General features: G+C 46.2%; 1 protein-coding gene across 4 annotated transcripts in view; it reads left to right on the forward strand.

Moving 5' to 3' along the window:
• LTF (lactotransferrin) overlaps window positions 1-13909 on the forward strand; it is a 48193-nt gene that overhangs the window by 29042 nt on the left and 5242 nt on the right. For all 4 annotated transcript variants that reach the window (XM_045504588.2, XM_045504589.2, XM_045504587.2 and 1 more), the window contains 9 exons: window positions 676-731; window positions 3371-3549; window positions 4004-4178; window positions 5113-5267; window positions 6379-6469; window positions 8235-8282; window positions 9156-9311; window positions 11199-11340; window positions 13518-13585. In XM_045504588.2, coding sequence (XP_045360544.2) covers window positions 676-731; window positions 3371-3549; window positions 4004-4178; window positions 5113-5267; window positions 6379-6469; window positions 8235-8282; window positions 9156-9311; window positions 11199-11340; window positions 13518-13585 — 1070 coding nt within the window. The remainder of the gene's footprint in view (window positions 1-675; window positions 732-3370; window positions 3550-4003; window positions 4179-5112; window positions 5268-6378; window positions 6470-8234; window positions 8283-9155; window positions 9312-11198; window positions 11341-13517; window positions 13586-13909) is intronic.

Genomic DNA, 13909 nt, shown 5'->3' on the forward strand with positions numbered 1-13909 from the left:
AGTCACCTCCGGCAGTGGCCCCTTCTGTCTTCCCAGAGAACCCTGAATCTGACGTTGTCCTGGGTTCCTCCTGCTGACTTCTGTCCCCTCCCTAACCACAGAGGGACTCAAAGAGTCTTGTAACGAGAAAACCTGTCCCAGGCTTCTGGTGGGGCAGGACAGCCTGGCCTCTCCTGGCTCCGGGAGGCAGGGACCTCCGCACCCTCTTCCCCCCCCCCCCCCGTGCTGAGGCTGATGCTGCTCCTTGTCCCCCATCTGCCTCCCGGACTCGAGCATTTTGCTAAGGGAGGCCTCCCGGCTTCTCTGCTGGCCTGGGAACGTCTATCACTTAGTCCTGGGAGGAAAAACCACACGGCCAAGGACATCACTTTTACCCTCTGGTGTAAAGGCTTCAAAACTTTTTTACCTGCAAAGACTAAGTTTTGCCCTCTCAGTCCTTAAAGCAGGAAGTGGGGGTCTCTGGACAACACCCGAGCCCTTGTTCCTCAGAATGTACCTGCAGGTGACTTCTGCCGCCTTGCTGGGAGGATGCCCCAAAGCCTCAGGGCCCTGCCCTCTGCAGGCCAGGCACCCACAGAAGACAAGCCCCAGGGCCCTGCTCCCCAGGGAGGCAGGAGGAAGGAGTCAAGGGGAGCTGCTTCATGCCAGCCTATCTGGTGCTTTCTCATCCCGCAGGTGTCTGCAAGATGGGGCTGGAGATGTGGCTTTTGTCAAGGACAGTACAGTGTTTGGTAAGAGGAGGGAGAAGTGCCATGGGTACTGCCTCTGTTTATTTTATTTTATCATCATTCCAAGCATTCAGCCAATTTGACTCCTCGCTTCCTGGCACACGATTATCCTTACAGGGCACAGCTCTTATTTTATGTTATTTCATATTTTAAACAATCAGTTTTCTTCAAATCTCTCATGCCCACTGTCTTTCTCTTCCCCCTCATAGACACCCATGCCATGGTACTTGCCATGTGTCCTCTGAGATATATGTGGTCTTGCAAAATGTACAGTGCTGGTTTGTGCTTCTGGGTTCTAAACTCACAGAAGCTTTATTGGTCGTTATTGATCATTATTGATCAAGATGTGGCTGAGGTTTTCCACTCAGCATTTTGTTTTGGAGATTTAGCCACATTATTGTCCGTGTCTGGTTCAGTGGTTCTAACAGATGCTCCAAGGAAAGCACTCATCACGTTTTATTATCTATCATCCTACGATGGAGTAGGTCATCCTTTCATTCCACTCTGTCACAAACAGCTCCAGGACTCAGGTCCTCGTGTGCATCCCCACTCCTGCAGGAGAAGGTCCGCGAGAGACCACACACTGAAGCACTATTGCTAGGTGTGCACAGGATGAACACAATTTACCAAGCCCACCAGAGACACCCCCAACACGTTCCCTACAAGACCACTAGACAGAGGGCAACATATTCCACCCAGACCACCAGAGACAGGCCCTACACACTCACCAAGGACCAAAAGGTCACTCTGCAGAATTACACTCCCACCAGCACTTGACAAGAATTCTCATTTTCCCACAATTTTAATTTTGGGTATTTATTGACTTTTATATTTTTTGTCCAAATTATTGTAGAGCAATAGATATGTCAGTGTTGGTTTATTTTGCATTTTTCTGGCAGCTAGTGAGTCTGTTCATCTCAATACATTTGCTAGTAATTTGGGCTTCACTTTCTTCTTGTATAATCTTTGACTGTTTTTCTATTGATTTTCATGCCTGTTTCTTCGTGATTTTGATTCAAGGATAGGCATTCCTTCTCTCTAGATATTTAGCCATTGTTGGTTCTAGACTTTAGGAAAATCTTTTCTCAGTCAAGAAAATCTGTCAGTAGCACCCTTTGTTGAAGTCCTTGATATTGATAAGGTTAAATCAGTCAGCTTTGCCATGTTGGTTTGTGTTTTGGGGGTCTTTCAAAGATGCCCTCAACTCCCAAACCATAAAGATTTTCTACAACAGACTCCCCTCCCCAACATACATTTGTTCATATGTCCTGGGAAGTTAGGTATGGATCCAGCTTCAGCATTTTCCCCCTTTATAGTCAGACCTTTTCCCTTACAATAACAACTATAAAAAAAAAAATTCCACCTTTTTCCTGCTAATCTGTGGAACCAAGTATACATCAAGCTTGTTTATAGTCATGGATCCATTTTGGAGTTAGTTAGTTTCATCGGTCTATTTGTATTTGTATGCTTTTATTATTCTGGCTTGTAGTGGTTCTTCACAGCTTGTGGAGGCAGCAAAAGAGCCTTCCCCCCAACACTTTGCTACTTATTTTCAAAAACTTTGAACAAAAAATTTTAGAATTATTTTGTTGAACTTCTAAAAGCATTATACTCTAATTCAGAGTTGTATTGAATTTAAACTGGCCCATGAAAAATTGCCATATTTATGTCAAACTGTCCAACTCCTGATCATGATAAATCTCTCCTTTTCGACCTCTTTTTAGGTCCTTTCTTAGAACTTAACATTTTTCTCTTGGTCTCCTACGTTTTTAATAAGACTAATTATCAGCTATTTAATGGTTTTAGTTGCTATTATGGTATCTTATATGCTGTATTAGTTTCTGTTTGGTTATTGTTAATGAGGACAACACTTGCCTTGTTCCTGATTTTGAAGTGAATGTTTAAATGTTCTTCTTTTAGTGTGATTTTGCTGTAGATATTTTGATAAGTGGCATTTCTCAAGTTCATTATTTATACTTTTGCCTAGTTCTCTGTATTACTAGTTTTCTGAGACAAAAAAATCACAAATATATGAACACATAAATGAACATATAAATGCTTTTACTGAACCTATTAAGATTAAGGTGATTTCATGGTTTTCCTTTAATCCATTCATGTCGTGAATTACTTTAGCTTCTTTGATGTTCAACCTTTTTTTGTTGTTGTTGTTGTTAATGGAACAAACTGATAAACCTTAATTCTGATCTGTTAGTTTTTTAAATACTCTGTTATGTTGAGTTAGCTATTTTATTTATTCTTTCCAGAGATGTGGGTAAGGCAGCACCCCCCTGACTGGCCCCCTGTGCTTGTCTCCACCATGTGACCCTTTTCTAGGTGGGGTTATTGTGGAAACAGATGCATCTGGTTCAGCCTGGGCTTGCCGAGCAGGAGTTGCAACAACCCCAGGGCCCATATGATCCAATCAGAGGAACACTGGGCTGACCCCTAAGGCTTTCTGGGCACTGTCTTCACCTTTCTGAATGTTCTGGAGCAATCCACTGCCTTTCTGACCCCTAGTTTTATCAGTTTTGTAAGATGTCTCCTCCAGCTCAAAATTCTGTGGGGAAAGGGGAACAACAGCTCGTGGCTACTCCCTGGAGTGGGCTCATCTGAGCTCCCCTCCACCTCCCCCTTTTCCCTAGAGAGCCTGCCAGCGAAGGCGGACAGGGACCAGTATGAGCTGCTCTGCCCAAACAATACTCGGAAACCAGTGGATGCATTCCAGGAGTGTCATCTAGCCCGGGTCCCTTCTCATGCTGTTGTGGCCCGAAGTGTGAATGGCAAGGAGGACTTGATCTGGAAACTTCTCGTCAAGGCACAGGTAGCCCTACCCCTAGTAACCCTACTTGCTTGGATTTGGTGGGGGGCAGTTTCCTTCCCTAACTTCCTGCCACACTAGGAGTCCTTCTGTAGCCTCACTGCACAGGAGTTTATAGATTCAGTGGCCTGCCTGTCCAGGCTGTCCTCTGGACAGCAGGAACAATGAAGCCCTTTCTAGCATTACTGACTGGCAGTGTCGCATAGGGTGGAGCAGAAGCAGGGGGAGGACAATGCGTTCTTCTCTGGACTCTAATGTGCCTGGACTCCAGCAACTTTCTAAAGATTAAGCCATATGTGAGCTATGTCATAGGGATGACATGAGTCCCTCTATAGCAGGAAGTCAACCATGGTTTCTGCTCTCAGAATCACCCCTAAGTTCCAGATGCTCTATTTCAACATCGTGTTTTTGTTTCCTGTTTACCACTAATATCATGATTCTATTTTTCCTTAATTAGGAAAAGTTTGGAAGAGGCAAGCCATCAGCATTCCAGCTCTTTGGCTCTCCTGCTGGGCAGAAGGACCTGCTGTTCAAAGACTCTGCCCTTGGGTTGTTGAGGATCCCCTCAAAGATAGATTCTGGGCTGTACCTGGGCTCCAACTACATCACTGCCATCCGAGGCCTGAGGGAAAGTAAGTGAGGACCAGGCAGGCCCTGAGGGCAGGCTAGTGTGGGTGGTGAGCCATGGGTGAGGCCTTCTAGGATTACACCCTCCCCACAACTGCCATGGGCAGCATGGCCCTGCTCTGTCGTGGTCACTTGGCCATATTATGGCCACTGGAGGCTTCACCATGGTAGGTTTGATGCAGGTGTGTCTTCTGTGGACCAAGTCAGGTGAAAAGTGCCTCCAAAGGAATGTGCCACCTCCTCATTAATACTGCCTCGTGTTCCTGCGTGCATCAGTCTTCCCAGCCCTGACAGAAAAGTCAGTTTGCCTCCTGTGAATGAGAAGTATGAACATGAACTAAGAGAGCCAGGGCCGCTTCTGGGACATATCCAGAGACCTGGTGGGACAAAGCCCAGTGCTTGGACCCTGAGCTTGGCTGGGGACATCACAGTGAGCCAGCTCAGTCATGGTTCTTTCTCCACTGGAGGCTTCTGGTGGAGTCTGGGTGAACTAGGAGGCTGCTCTGTTGTTAGTGGTGGTGATTGCTGGCCTTGAAGGAGGTCGGGGGTGGGTTCAAGTTCCCCTAGGCCATCTCTTGGAGCTGCCACTGTCTCTCTGTCCTGGAGTTTTTATCCCTTGGGACCCAGTTATTAGACAAATCATTACGCTAAGGCGTGGGTAGATTAGAAGCCGCGGAAGCCTCCAAAGGAACGGAAATGAGACACAATGGGGGCTATGCCTGAAGAAGGGGTTGGGGAGCTCAGTGGAGGGAGAGGGCAGGTGGAGGGAAAGAGGAGCAAGTGTCCGACTCCACTCTTTCCTGGAGGAGGTAGCTCCTGTCCAAGGAGGGTAGGGGCAGGAAGGGCACTCTGAGTGAGCCCGGGCTCCAGGGAGGACGGCGGGCCTGAGTGACCCTCGCTGGGCTCAAGACCCCCGCCGACCGCTGTGTCCCTCGGCAGCGGCGGCGGAGGTGGAGTTGAGGCGCGCGCAGGTCGTGTGGTGCGCGGTGGGCTCCGACGAGCAGCTCAAGTGCCAGGAGTGGAGCCGCCAGAGCAACCAAAGCGTGGTCTGTGCCACGGCCTCCACCACCGAGGACTGCATCGCCCTGGTGCTGGTAGGTGGCCGGCAGCGGGCCTGCGGGCGTCGGTCTGGGTCGGGCAGCGATCCCGGGAGCCGGACATCCAGAGTGGAAGTGAGCGCCTCGAACCCGGGGGCGGGGTCTGCGCGCGCCTGCGCAGTGTGGGACCAGGCACCGCTGTCTGACCTGTTGTGCACTTTTCACTCTTCGGTTTATAAGAACCACTCACGATGAATGCAGGTAATTTGGGAAATATGGAAAGGTGTGTTGTAAAAACAAAAACAAAAAACCACTTGTGGTCTCACAGAGAGATACGGCAGTTAGAGTTTTGCTAATTTCCAACTCCAGGATTTCTCGGGCCGCCCATGCCTAGGCTCACAATAGTACCGGACCGTGCCAGTTCGGTAGTTTGAGTCCTTTCCACTGCACAGTACCTCATAGTCATTTTCCCACGTGAATACCTATTCTTTGAAAACACTTTAAAAATGGTTTTGGGCTATGTTTTATATGGATGTGGCTCAGTTTAGTCATGACCCTATTTCTTTTTGTCCCTTTCTTTTGTTGTTATCAGTAACCTTGTGATGTGCAGCCTTGAACAGAAGTTTCATCCACATCTCCAATTATTTTTAAAACAGTTGTAAAAACAGATTACTACTGGGCCAAAGAGGGTCTTAATGACAATTTTAATGAATCCTTGTTCCAATGCTGGCATGTGGGTTAATTCATTAAAATGGTGAGCCAGTTTAATTGTTTCTTCTCACTTGTTGAATAACTTCTGTATAGCATGTTGTGTGTAGTGCTAACAAGCAGAGACTAGACTTGGCCAGCTGTTCCCATCTGTCTCCTCTCCACTCTTGGGATGCCTCCCTGGTCTAGGAGGGCAGCCCCAGAGTGCTCCAAGGACAGAAAAAGGTTTTGTTTAGAGGACAGAGCAACCTGTACCTGGTCTTTCCACTGGAAACAACAGCATGAGAAGCATGTGGGGCAGGTGGAGAATTAATAGTGCACATACTACTTCCTTTGCGTGCTCAGTTCAAACAATTCTTGCTTGAGTACCTGACAGAAAGCCATTCTCTCAGAACCGTAAAGACCAGCAGGACAAGAAAGAGCCTCACTGTGGTGCTGGTGATATGCTTTGTCTTGGCAGAAAGGAGAAGCTGATGCTTTGAGCTTGGATGGAGGATATATCTACATTGCGGGCAAGTGTGGCTTGGTGCCTGTCCTGGCAGAGAGCCAACGTAAGTGGGGAAGTGTCCTTTCTGGTTTATTCCCTCTGGGCTTTGGGGTCAGGGTAGGGAGGAATAACCCTACTCAGTGGGTCCAGGTGGAGGAATGGATTCGAACAAATAAAGATGGATGGTTACCTTCAAACAGGACAATCTGGGGACAGAATAGAGGAAAGGGGCTGTGTTACCCACACAGAATATTATAGTAAGAACTAACAAAACCCAGGTTGGCTTCTTCTTCTTAATTAAAAAAAGATTTTAGAAAAATATAATATAGATACAGAAAAGTGCACATAAGTGTATGACTCAAGGACATTTCACAACCTGGCACATCTCACTGCACTAGTGCCCAGATCAGGACACAGCAGATTTCACAATTCCCCTTGTGTCTTCCTGCCACCAGCCCTCTTTCTCTAACAAGGGTAATGACTCCTGACTTCAAATAGCACAGATCAGTTCTGCCTGTTTTTGAACTTTAGGTAAAGGAGTTGCACAGGTGCTTTTTCAAATGGCTTTTGCTGAGCATTATATCTCGTTGATATGTAGTATCCTATTGTGTGACTCTATGGCAGTTATTTATTCTACTGTGGATGAGCATTTGGGTAATTTCCAGTTGGTGGCTATTGTAAGTCATGCTGTTATGAATGTCTGTGAACACATATATGCATTTCTGTTGCTTGGAACTGCTGGGATGGTCTCTTTGGACTTGATTCTGCATTGTTGAGACTTAAAAGTTTATGATTTCTCAGACGGAGAAAGACAAATGCCTTCTGATTTCACTCATATGTGGAATAAAAAAAAAAAAAAAACACCAAACCACATCAAACACAGATTCAGGGAATAGAATCCTGGAGACAGGGGAAGGAGGGTGGGGGGAGAGTGAAATGGGTAAAGGTGGTCAGCTGTATGTGATGGATGGAAACTAAACTTTTGGTGGTGACACGCTTTAGGGTATATAGAAGTCAAAATAGAACGTCGTACACATGAAATATATATAATGTTATAAACCAATGTTGCCTATTTGAACAAAATGCTCTTCTAATAGAACAACACCTATGGGTTCACATTATCCATCACATGAAATGCAAGTGATGAGACTTTTCCAAAGGAGAAGCCTGTTAATGAGTCTGAAGGCATGGATGGGGCGTGCTGAAGAGACATAAAAAAATGCTTCTTTATCCTTGGCCTCTCAAAATGGAGCTAGAGGAAGCCAGGCAGGTGGGACATGGTACCCCTCACCTCCAAAAGGCGAGGATGAGGTAGGAAGGAGTCCTTTGATTGCAAGTGACACAAACCCACTGCCAAGTGGCTTAAACAGAAAAGATAGTTGATTGGTTTATGTGGTGATAGAAATGTCCAGAAGTTTCAGCAGTTGCCCCCGGGCACATCCCGAGACATGTATGAAGATGTCAGTGGCAACACTGGAAGCAATGAACTTAGGAGCCCAAACTCAGCTCAACAAGTTACAGACAGTAAAGCGATTTGAACTTTAAAACACAGTATTGGGTTGAAAACAAAAAAAGGGAAGAAACTCAGTGAAGCCTATAGTACAGTGGCATTTATTTATATTGAAAACACATATACAAACTGAGTCACTGCTGTACACCTGAAACTAACATTCTAGATCAACTACACTTCAATAAAAAATAAGAATTAAAAAATCCCCACATGTACACAAAACTATGCCAATATACGTTGATTTGTGGGTGCCTTTGATAAATATATAAACACCTTAAAGAAGTGTTTAGTGACATTTTGCTTGTCTTTATTTCTTCAGAATCCCCCGAAAGCAGTGGCTTAGATTGTGTGCATCGACCGGTAAAAGGTGAGTTGGAAGTGGTCACTTTCAGGGGCAACTGTAAGTCCTTGTTGCTGGAGGAGGAGGTGGTAGGAACTTAAAAAAACCTGCACAGAAAGAGATGCAGCCGAAGCTATAAGTTCTTTTGCAGATGCGAATAATTCAGCAAGGAGTAACTAATTAAGTTTATATGGACCCTCACAGATGGCAGAGAAATTTCAGAGTTCCTCATTGTGTCGTGGTTATGGGGAAGGAGGGGTGATACATCTCCGTCTCGTATGGTTGAGGAAACAGTGCCCCAGGTCTCACTCACACCCATAGAGAAGACTGTGGCAAATCTTGGTCTGGATTTGTGCTAAATTCCGTGCTCCACCCCAACCCGCTCACAAGAGCTGGTGCTTGTCCAGCTTCAGTCTGCCAGGTTCATGCTATCAGGAGGAGGACTGCACCACCTTGACCCCCTCTCAGCACAGGGAGGTCCTTGGGGACACACCCCCTGCACCCACACAGCACTCAGTCTGTGGGCCGGCATTCCTCTGGCCCGACGCTGTTGGTATATTGCATATTGCAGTTAGTTTATGCACTGTTGGGGTCATGCTTGTTGTTCAGTGTTTGTTGCTTTAGCAGCCTGCATCTAGAATACAATGAATTGCTAGTTTATAACTTAGGAACAGTGTATCGCTGGTCAAGGACTGTCCCCTGAGATCACTGAAAGGATGAGCTTACTATTTCATGTCAGAGCCCAGATCAGTCTCATCTTAACATAGAGCAGCAGCTTAAGCTTTTTGGTGTATCTGATAATGGCCAGTTATCTGGGGGAGTCACTGCCTGGGGATGCTTCTTGACCTGGGTTGGCCTGGGTTGCAGACAAAGCTAAGACTTGCTCTTCTGTTGTCCAAGGGTATCTTGCCGTGGCGGTTGTCAGGAAAGCAAATGACAAGATCACCTGGAATTCTCTGAGAGACAAGAAGTCCTGCCACACCGCCGTGGACAGGACCGCAGGCTGGAACATCCCCATGGGCCTGCTCTTCAAAAATACAGACTCCTGCAGATTTGGTAGGAGTCCTGAGGGAGTCGGGGGTCGGCCGAGCTTGGAGCGGGGTTAGGCTGGGGTTCCCTGTGGAACATGGGGAAGGGGGGAGTGGGGATTTGCAGGCTTCTTGTGGCCCACAGGCCCCTCTCGGTGTAAGCAGGCTCCCGCCGTGGCTGCCTCCTGTCGTGGGTGTACCGCGAGCTTCTCCGCACCACACTTCCCACACCCTGCCTACCCAACTTGAAGGCACAAAACTGGAGCATCCATCAGTGTTTCTGCACCCCAAGAATGGATGCAGGTTCTGAGAAGTATGAAAGTTAATTTTTGCCTCCTAAAGCTCCCAATCTAAATTCCTCCCAGGCAGTGGCTTCCTAATTTGGGAAAAGCCACCTGCCCGCCTTCTGAAAGGTAACTTCTGTTCCTAAACAGAACTGACTTCTAACTCCACATGGCAGAGGAAACGGAGTTAGACCTCCAGGCTTCTGGCTCAGGCTGCTGCCGGCGCCTCCTCTCCCTGCCGCACCCCATGCTCACACCCCTCACGTGCGCGACTCCCTACCTGCCGTGGGCCTGGAGACGTGGCGGTGTGTGCCACGTTCTCACCATGGCCCATCTCCTGTGCAGGCGTGTGCTCGAGGGGGGCCCTGCTGCATTTTGAATGGGTCTGTGATCCTGGCTTGGCAGACTTTTCGTGTGGCTCTGCTCCTTACCAGCAGTGCCGGCTGGTGCCACTCTCTCTGACCCCACGGCTGCCTCCAGGCTGTGGGGAAGCTGCCAGGACCATGGTGGGGTGCTCCCAGCCCTCACCCGAGCTTGGCGTGGGGCATGGGCTGCACGAGTCAGATAATGGGTGCTACTTGTTCATCAATGGGGCAGGGCTTTCTTGTCACCTTTATTTCTTCTCTCTTTAACCCGAATTAATCCACATTAAATCCTTACTGTGGGTTAAATCACATGATGGGTTAGTTCAGATTAGCAGCTCCAAGGACAGAAAACCCCCAGTAGATGTTAATAGAAGCTTATTTCTCTCTCACGTGAGTGAAGTCTAGAGGTAGGTTGTCCAGAGATGGTAGAACGATCACATGGTGTCAGGGACCCAGGCTTCAAACGTCTGGCTACTCTGACACATGTGTAGCTTCCATGTTCAAGGTCACCTCATGGCTCATGTCACATCTGGAGGTCCAGTTCCCACTTCTGTATTCCATGTGCAGAATGAAGGAAGGGAAGGAAAAGAAGGGGCAAAAGACATGTGCCAATTTTGTTTTTTGGTGGGGGGAGGGTAGGAGGAGGTAATAAAGTTTATTTATTTTTCCTAATGGAAGTACTGGGTATTGAACCCAGGACCTTGTGCATGCTAAGCATGCACTGTACTGCTGAACTATAGCCTCCCCCCGACCAACTTTTAAGGCTGTTGAGTCACTGGCACCCTAGACTCTCACTTGTATTTCACTAGCAAGTACCTAGCCACGTGGCTTATGAGCCACAGAGCATCTGATGAGGCTCATCTTTGTTCTAAGGGACCAGGAGCCCAGGTAAAAAGCAGTTCTATTACTGAGGAAAAGGGGGAATCAGGTCCTGTGGTAGACAACCAGCAGCTTCTGCTATGATGGCTGTCACGTTCATCAGTTGAGTCCCCAGCTCGAGCTGTGAGGGTGGGACCCTTTGTGCTGTCACAGACTCTCTTCTCCCACCCTAGTTGTGTTTCCTGTTGATGCCTGCAGTCTAAAGTTTTTCTGATTTCTGGTGGGTCCCTCGTTGTTGGTAACATGTTCCTATGTGTGATAGTGACTGTGTTCTATCTGTCTTGGGCAATAGGATGCACGGAAACCAAGCCACATCATCTGTTAGGGAAAGACTGCTTCCCTTGAGTCAGGTAGGAAGAGCTGACTTCCCGTGTTTCTTCTCTGCAGATGAATTCTTCAGTCAAAGCTGTGCCCCTGGGTCTGACCCAAGATCCAAGCTCTGTGCTCTGTGTGCAGGCAACGAGGAGGGCCAGAACAAGTGTGTGCCCAACAGCAGCGAGAGATACTATGGCTACACTGGGGCTTTCAGGTGAGTGCTGTTCAGGCTTCACCAGACAGGCCTTGTCCCTCATCCTCCAGCATCTCGGTGCTGCATTTCTAAGGGGCCCAATATGGCCCGTCACAGCAGAGCCAGGGGGCAGCTTGGGGATCAGCTGATGGGCGGTGCCAGGGAGGGCTCCTCCCACTGCATTCAGCACCCCAAGAGTGAGGGCTGGCATGGGGGCTGTCTGACCTCAGCTCTGCTGGGCTCCTCCCTGTGGCCTGGAGCCCAGTTCAGCCTCAGTGAGCCTCAATGTCCTCATCGTCAGAATCAAATGGGGAGAGTTTGTGGTATCTTAAGTCCTTTCTGCAATTCAGTTTTATGGGGAAGAATTCTCTTTCCCGGAGCCACCACTTTTTCCACAATCTTATGTCTCATGTTTCACTTTCTTTTTGATTCTGGCCTTAGAAATGGCAAAGAGAAAGCAGTATTGCAGTGTTATTCTCCACCAGTAAAGTGAAAAATAAAACAAAAAATAAGTTTTCAGAATTCACCAGTTATAAACGTTTAGAGAATCACAGTTTCTTTCCACAATCCTTGTTTTACAATCCCATTCATTCAGCTGTTACTTCTCAGTGGTCCAGTTAGGGGTTTGAAGGGCAGATCTCCCTTATTCGTCTTCCTCTGTTCTCCAAGAATATATTTCACCACAAGGTGGTGTCATGTATCTGAGAATGACAATGCCCAAACTGGTCTGACTTTTTTTTTTTTCATATATTTTTTTTTTGGTCTGAACTTTTTAATGTAAATTCAGTAGCCTTCTTTCCAGTGATGAAGGAAATAAAAGTATCCTTTTACTATACTCTGAGTGACTCACTGAAAAAATATTTTGTGACTGTTCAAAAATATCTTTAAGTTAAACAAAATTTAAAAAATATCTTTAAGGGGCTAAAGTTTTGCAAATGGAAAGGTTGTGATGTGATTGCACTCAGAAATATTGAAGAGACAACATGTCTGATAAAAATTTCACAGGAATTATGTGGGTTGTTTCAAACCTGTGATAAGGCGCTATTTCACTGGAAACTCCTACACTTTGGTATTCCTATTTATACTAGAAGGAAATGCTTTGTTCAAAGTGAAAGCTGGAACCGGAAGTTCTGTTTACCTCTGTGTTCCTAACTAACATCCTTATAGACTGCCAGTTCTTAATTTTTAAGCTATTTTCTGTTGACTTTCTCTTATGAAAGAAGAGGATCTAACCTCTCACACTGCTTCTGTGCCCCATCCACCTGTAACCATCAACTTCACCTCCTTGGAGCCTCCTACAAGAGTATGACATATTCAGTGCTTACTTTATTACAAATATGTAAATACCAGTCTCATATCAAATATGTGATATAATAAGATTATATTTCCCCTGTTGTACAAAGATTTTGTTTCCTCTGGAGTTGATAGGTGTCTTTTAAAAATTTGCTGAGTTTTCTGTACTTTAAAAAGAAATCACTCATTCATCTCAAAACGTTCTGTAAGTAGCAATAATCCATGCATGAACAAACCGGATGCTGCCTCAGGCTGATCATTTACCTGGGAATGTTGCACCTGAAGCTGGGTTTGATTTTCTAGTCCTTAGTGTTCAGATTCAACCTCCCTGTGAACAAACCCGATTTCTGCCAGGAGGAGGGGCCAGCAATCTCCCGGCAGCACGGGACAGAAGGGCATGTGTATATACATAGCATGTATATAGGTTCTACCCAGGCCTCCTGTTCTCAGCCACTTTCAATGGTGCCTAGTACTTCTAATCATTGAGTCTTTGTGCAGTTCTGCTGTGCATGTCAGCTTTCTCCTGAGCGCCCCCCAACTTCCAACTTATGTCACAGCTTTCTTTGCTCTGATGGGTCAATTACTGCTCACCCATTTGATCTCTAACTTCCAAACATTGTCATTATTATCGTCTCTCTTCCTTCTCCCCTTCCTCTCTCTCGTGGATTTATGGCTCTTTAAAAAATCTCATTTGTGTCATTTTATTGGACTATTAGAAGGAGGGAAGGCTCACATATGTGTTCAATCTACCATTTAAAACCTGAAAGTTCTTGGAAATATTTGTCTTCATCTTTTCTATGTTTACTTCCATGTTTCAGTTTTTGGAATGTGTCTTACAAATATTTATGAAAACTCAAAATAGTTTTTCTTCTCTGGCATTGTTTTTATTCTCTGGAACATTTTAGGTGCCTGGCTGAGAATGTTGGGGATGTTGCGTTTGTGAAAGATGTCACCGTCTTAGACAACACTGATGGTAGGTGAAGCTGTTTCCCTTTCCCCTCAAGGCAGAGTCTCTGCCATGACAACACAGCCTTCTATTCAGATTTGCAATCGGCAAGTGATTGTAACCTTTTCCAGACTTGGATCAAGTTATTTCCAAAATACTTTACCTCAGTATACAACATAGTAACATCTATAGGATGTCATATGGATTTTTTTTTAAACTTTTGTTTATTGAGTTATAGTCAGTTTACAATGTTGTGTCAAATTCCAGTGTAGAGCACAATTTTTCAGTTATACATGAACATACATATACTCATTGTCACATTTTTTTTCGCTGTGAGCTACCACAAGATCT

This window comes from Camelus bactrianus, chromosome 17, assembly GCF_048773025.1.
Source record: "Camelus bactrianus isolate YW-2024 breed Bactrian camel chromosome 17, ASM4877302v1, whole genome shotgun sequence".
Taxonomy (NCBI): domain Eukaryota; kingdom Metazoa; phylum Chordata; class Mammalia; order Artiodactyla; family Camelidae; genus Camelus; species Camelus bactrianus.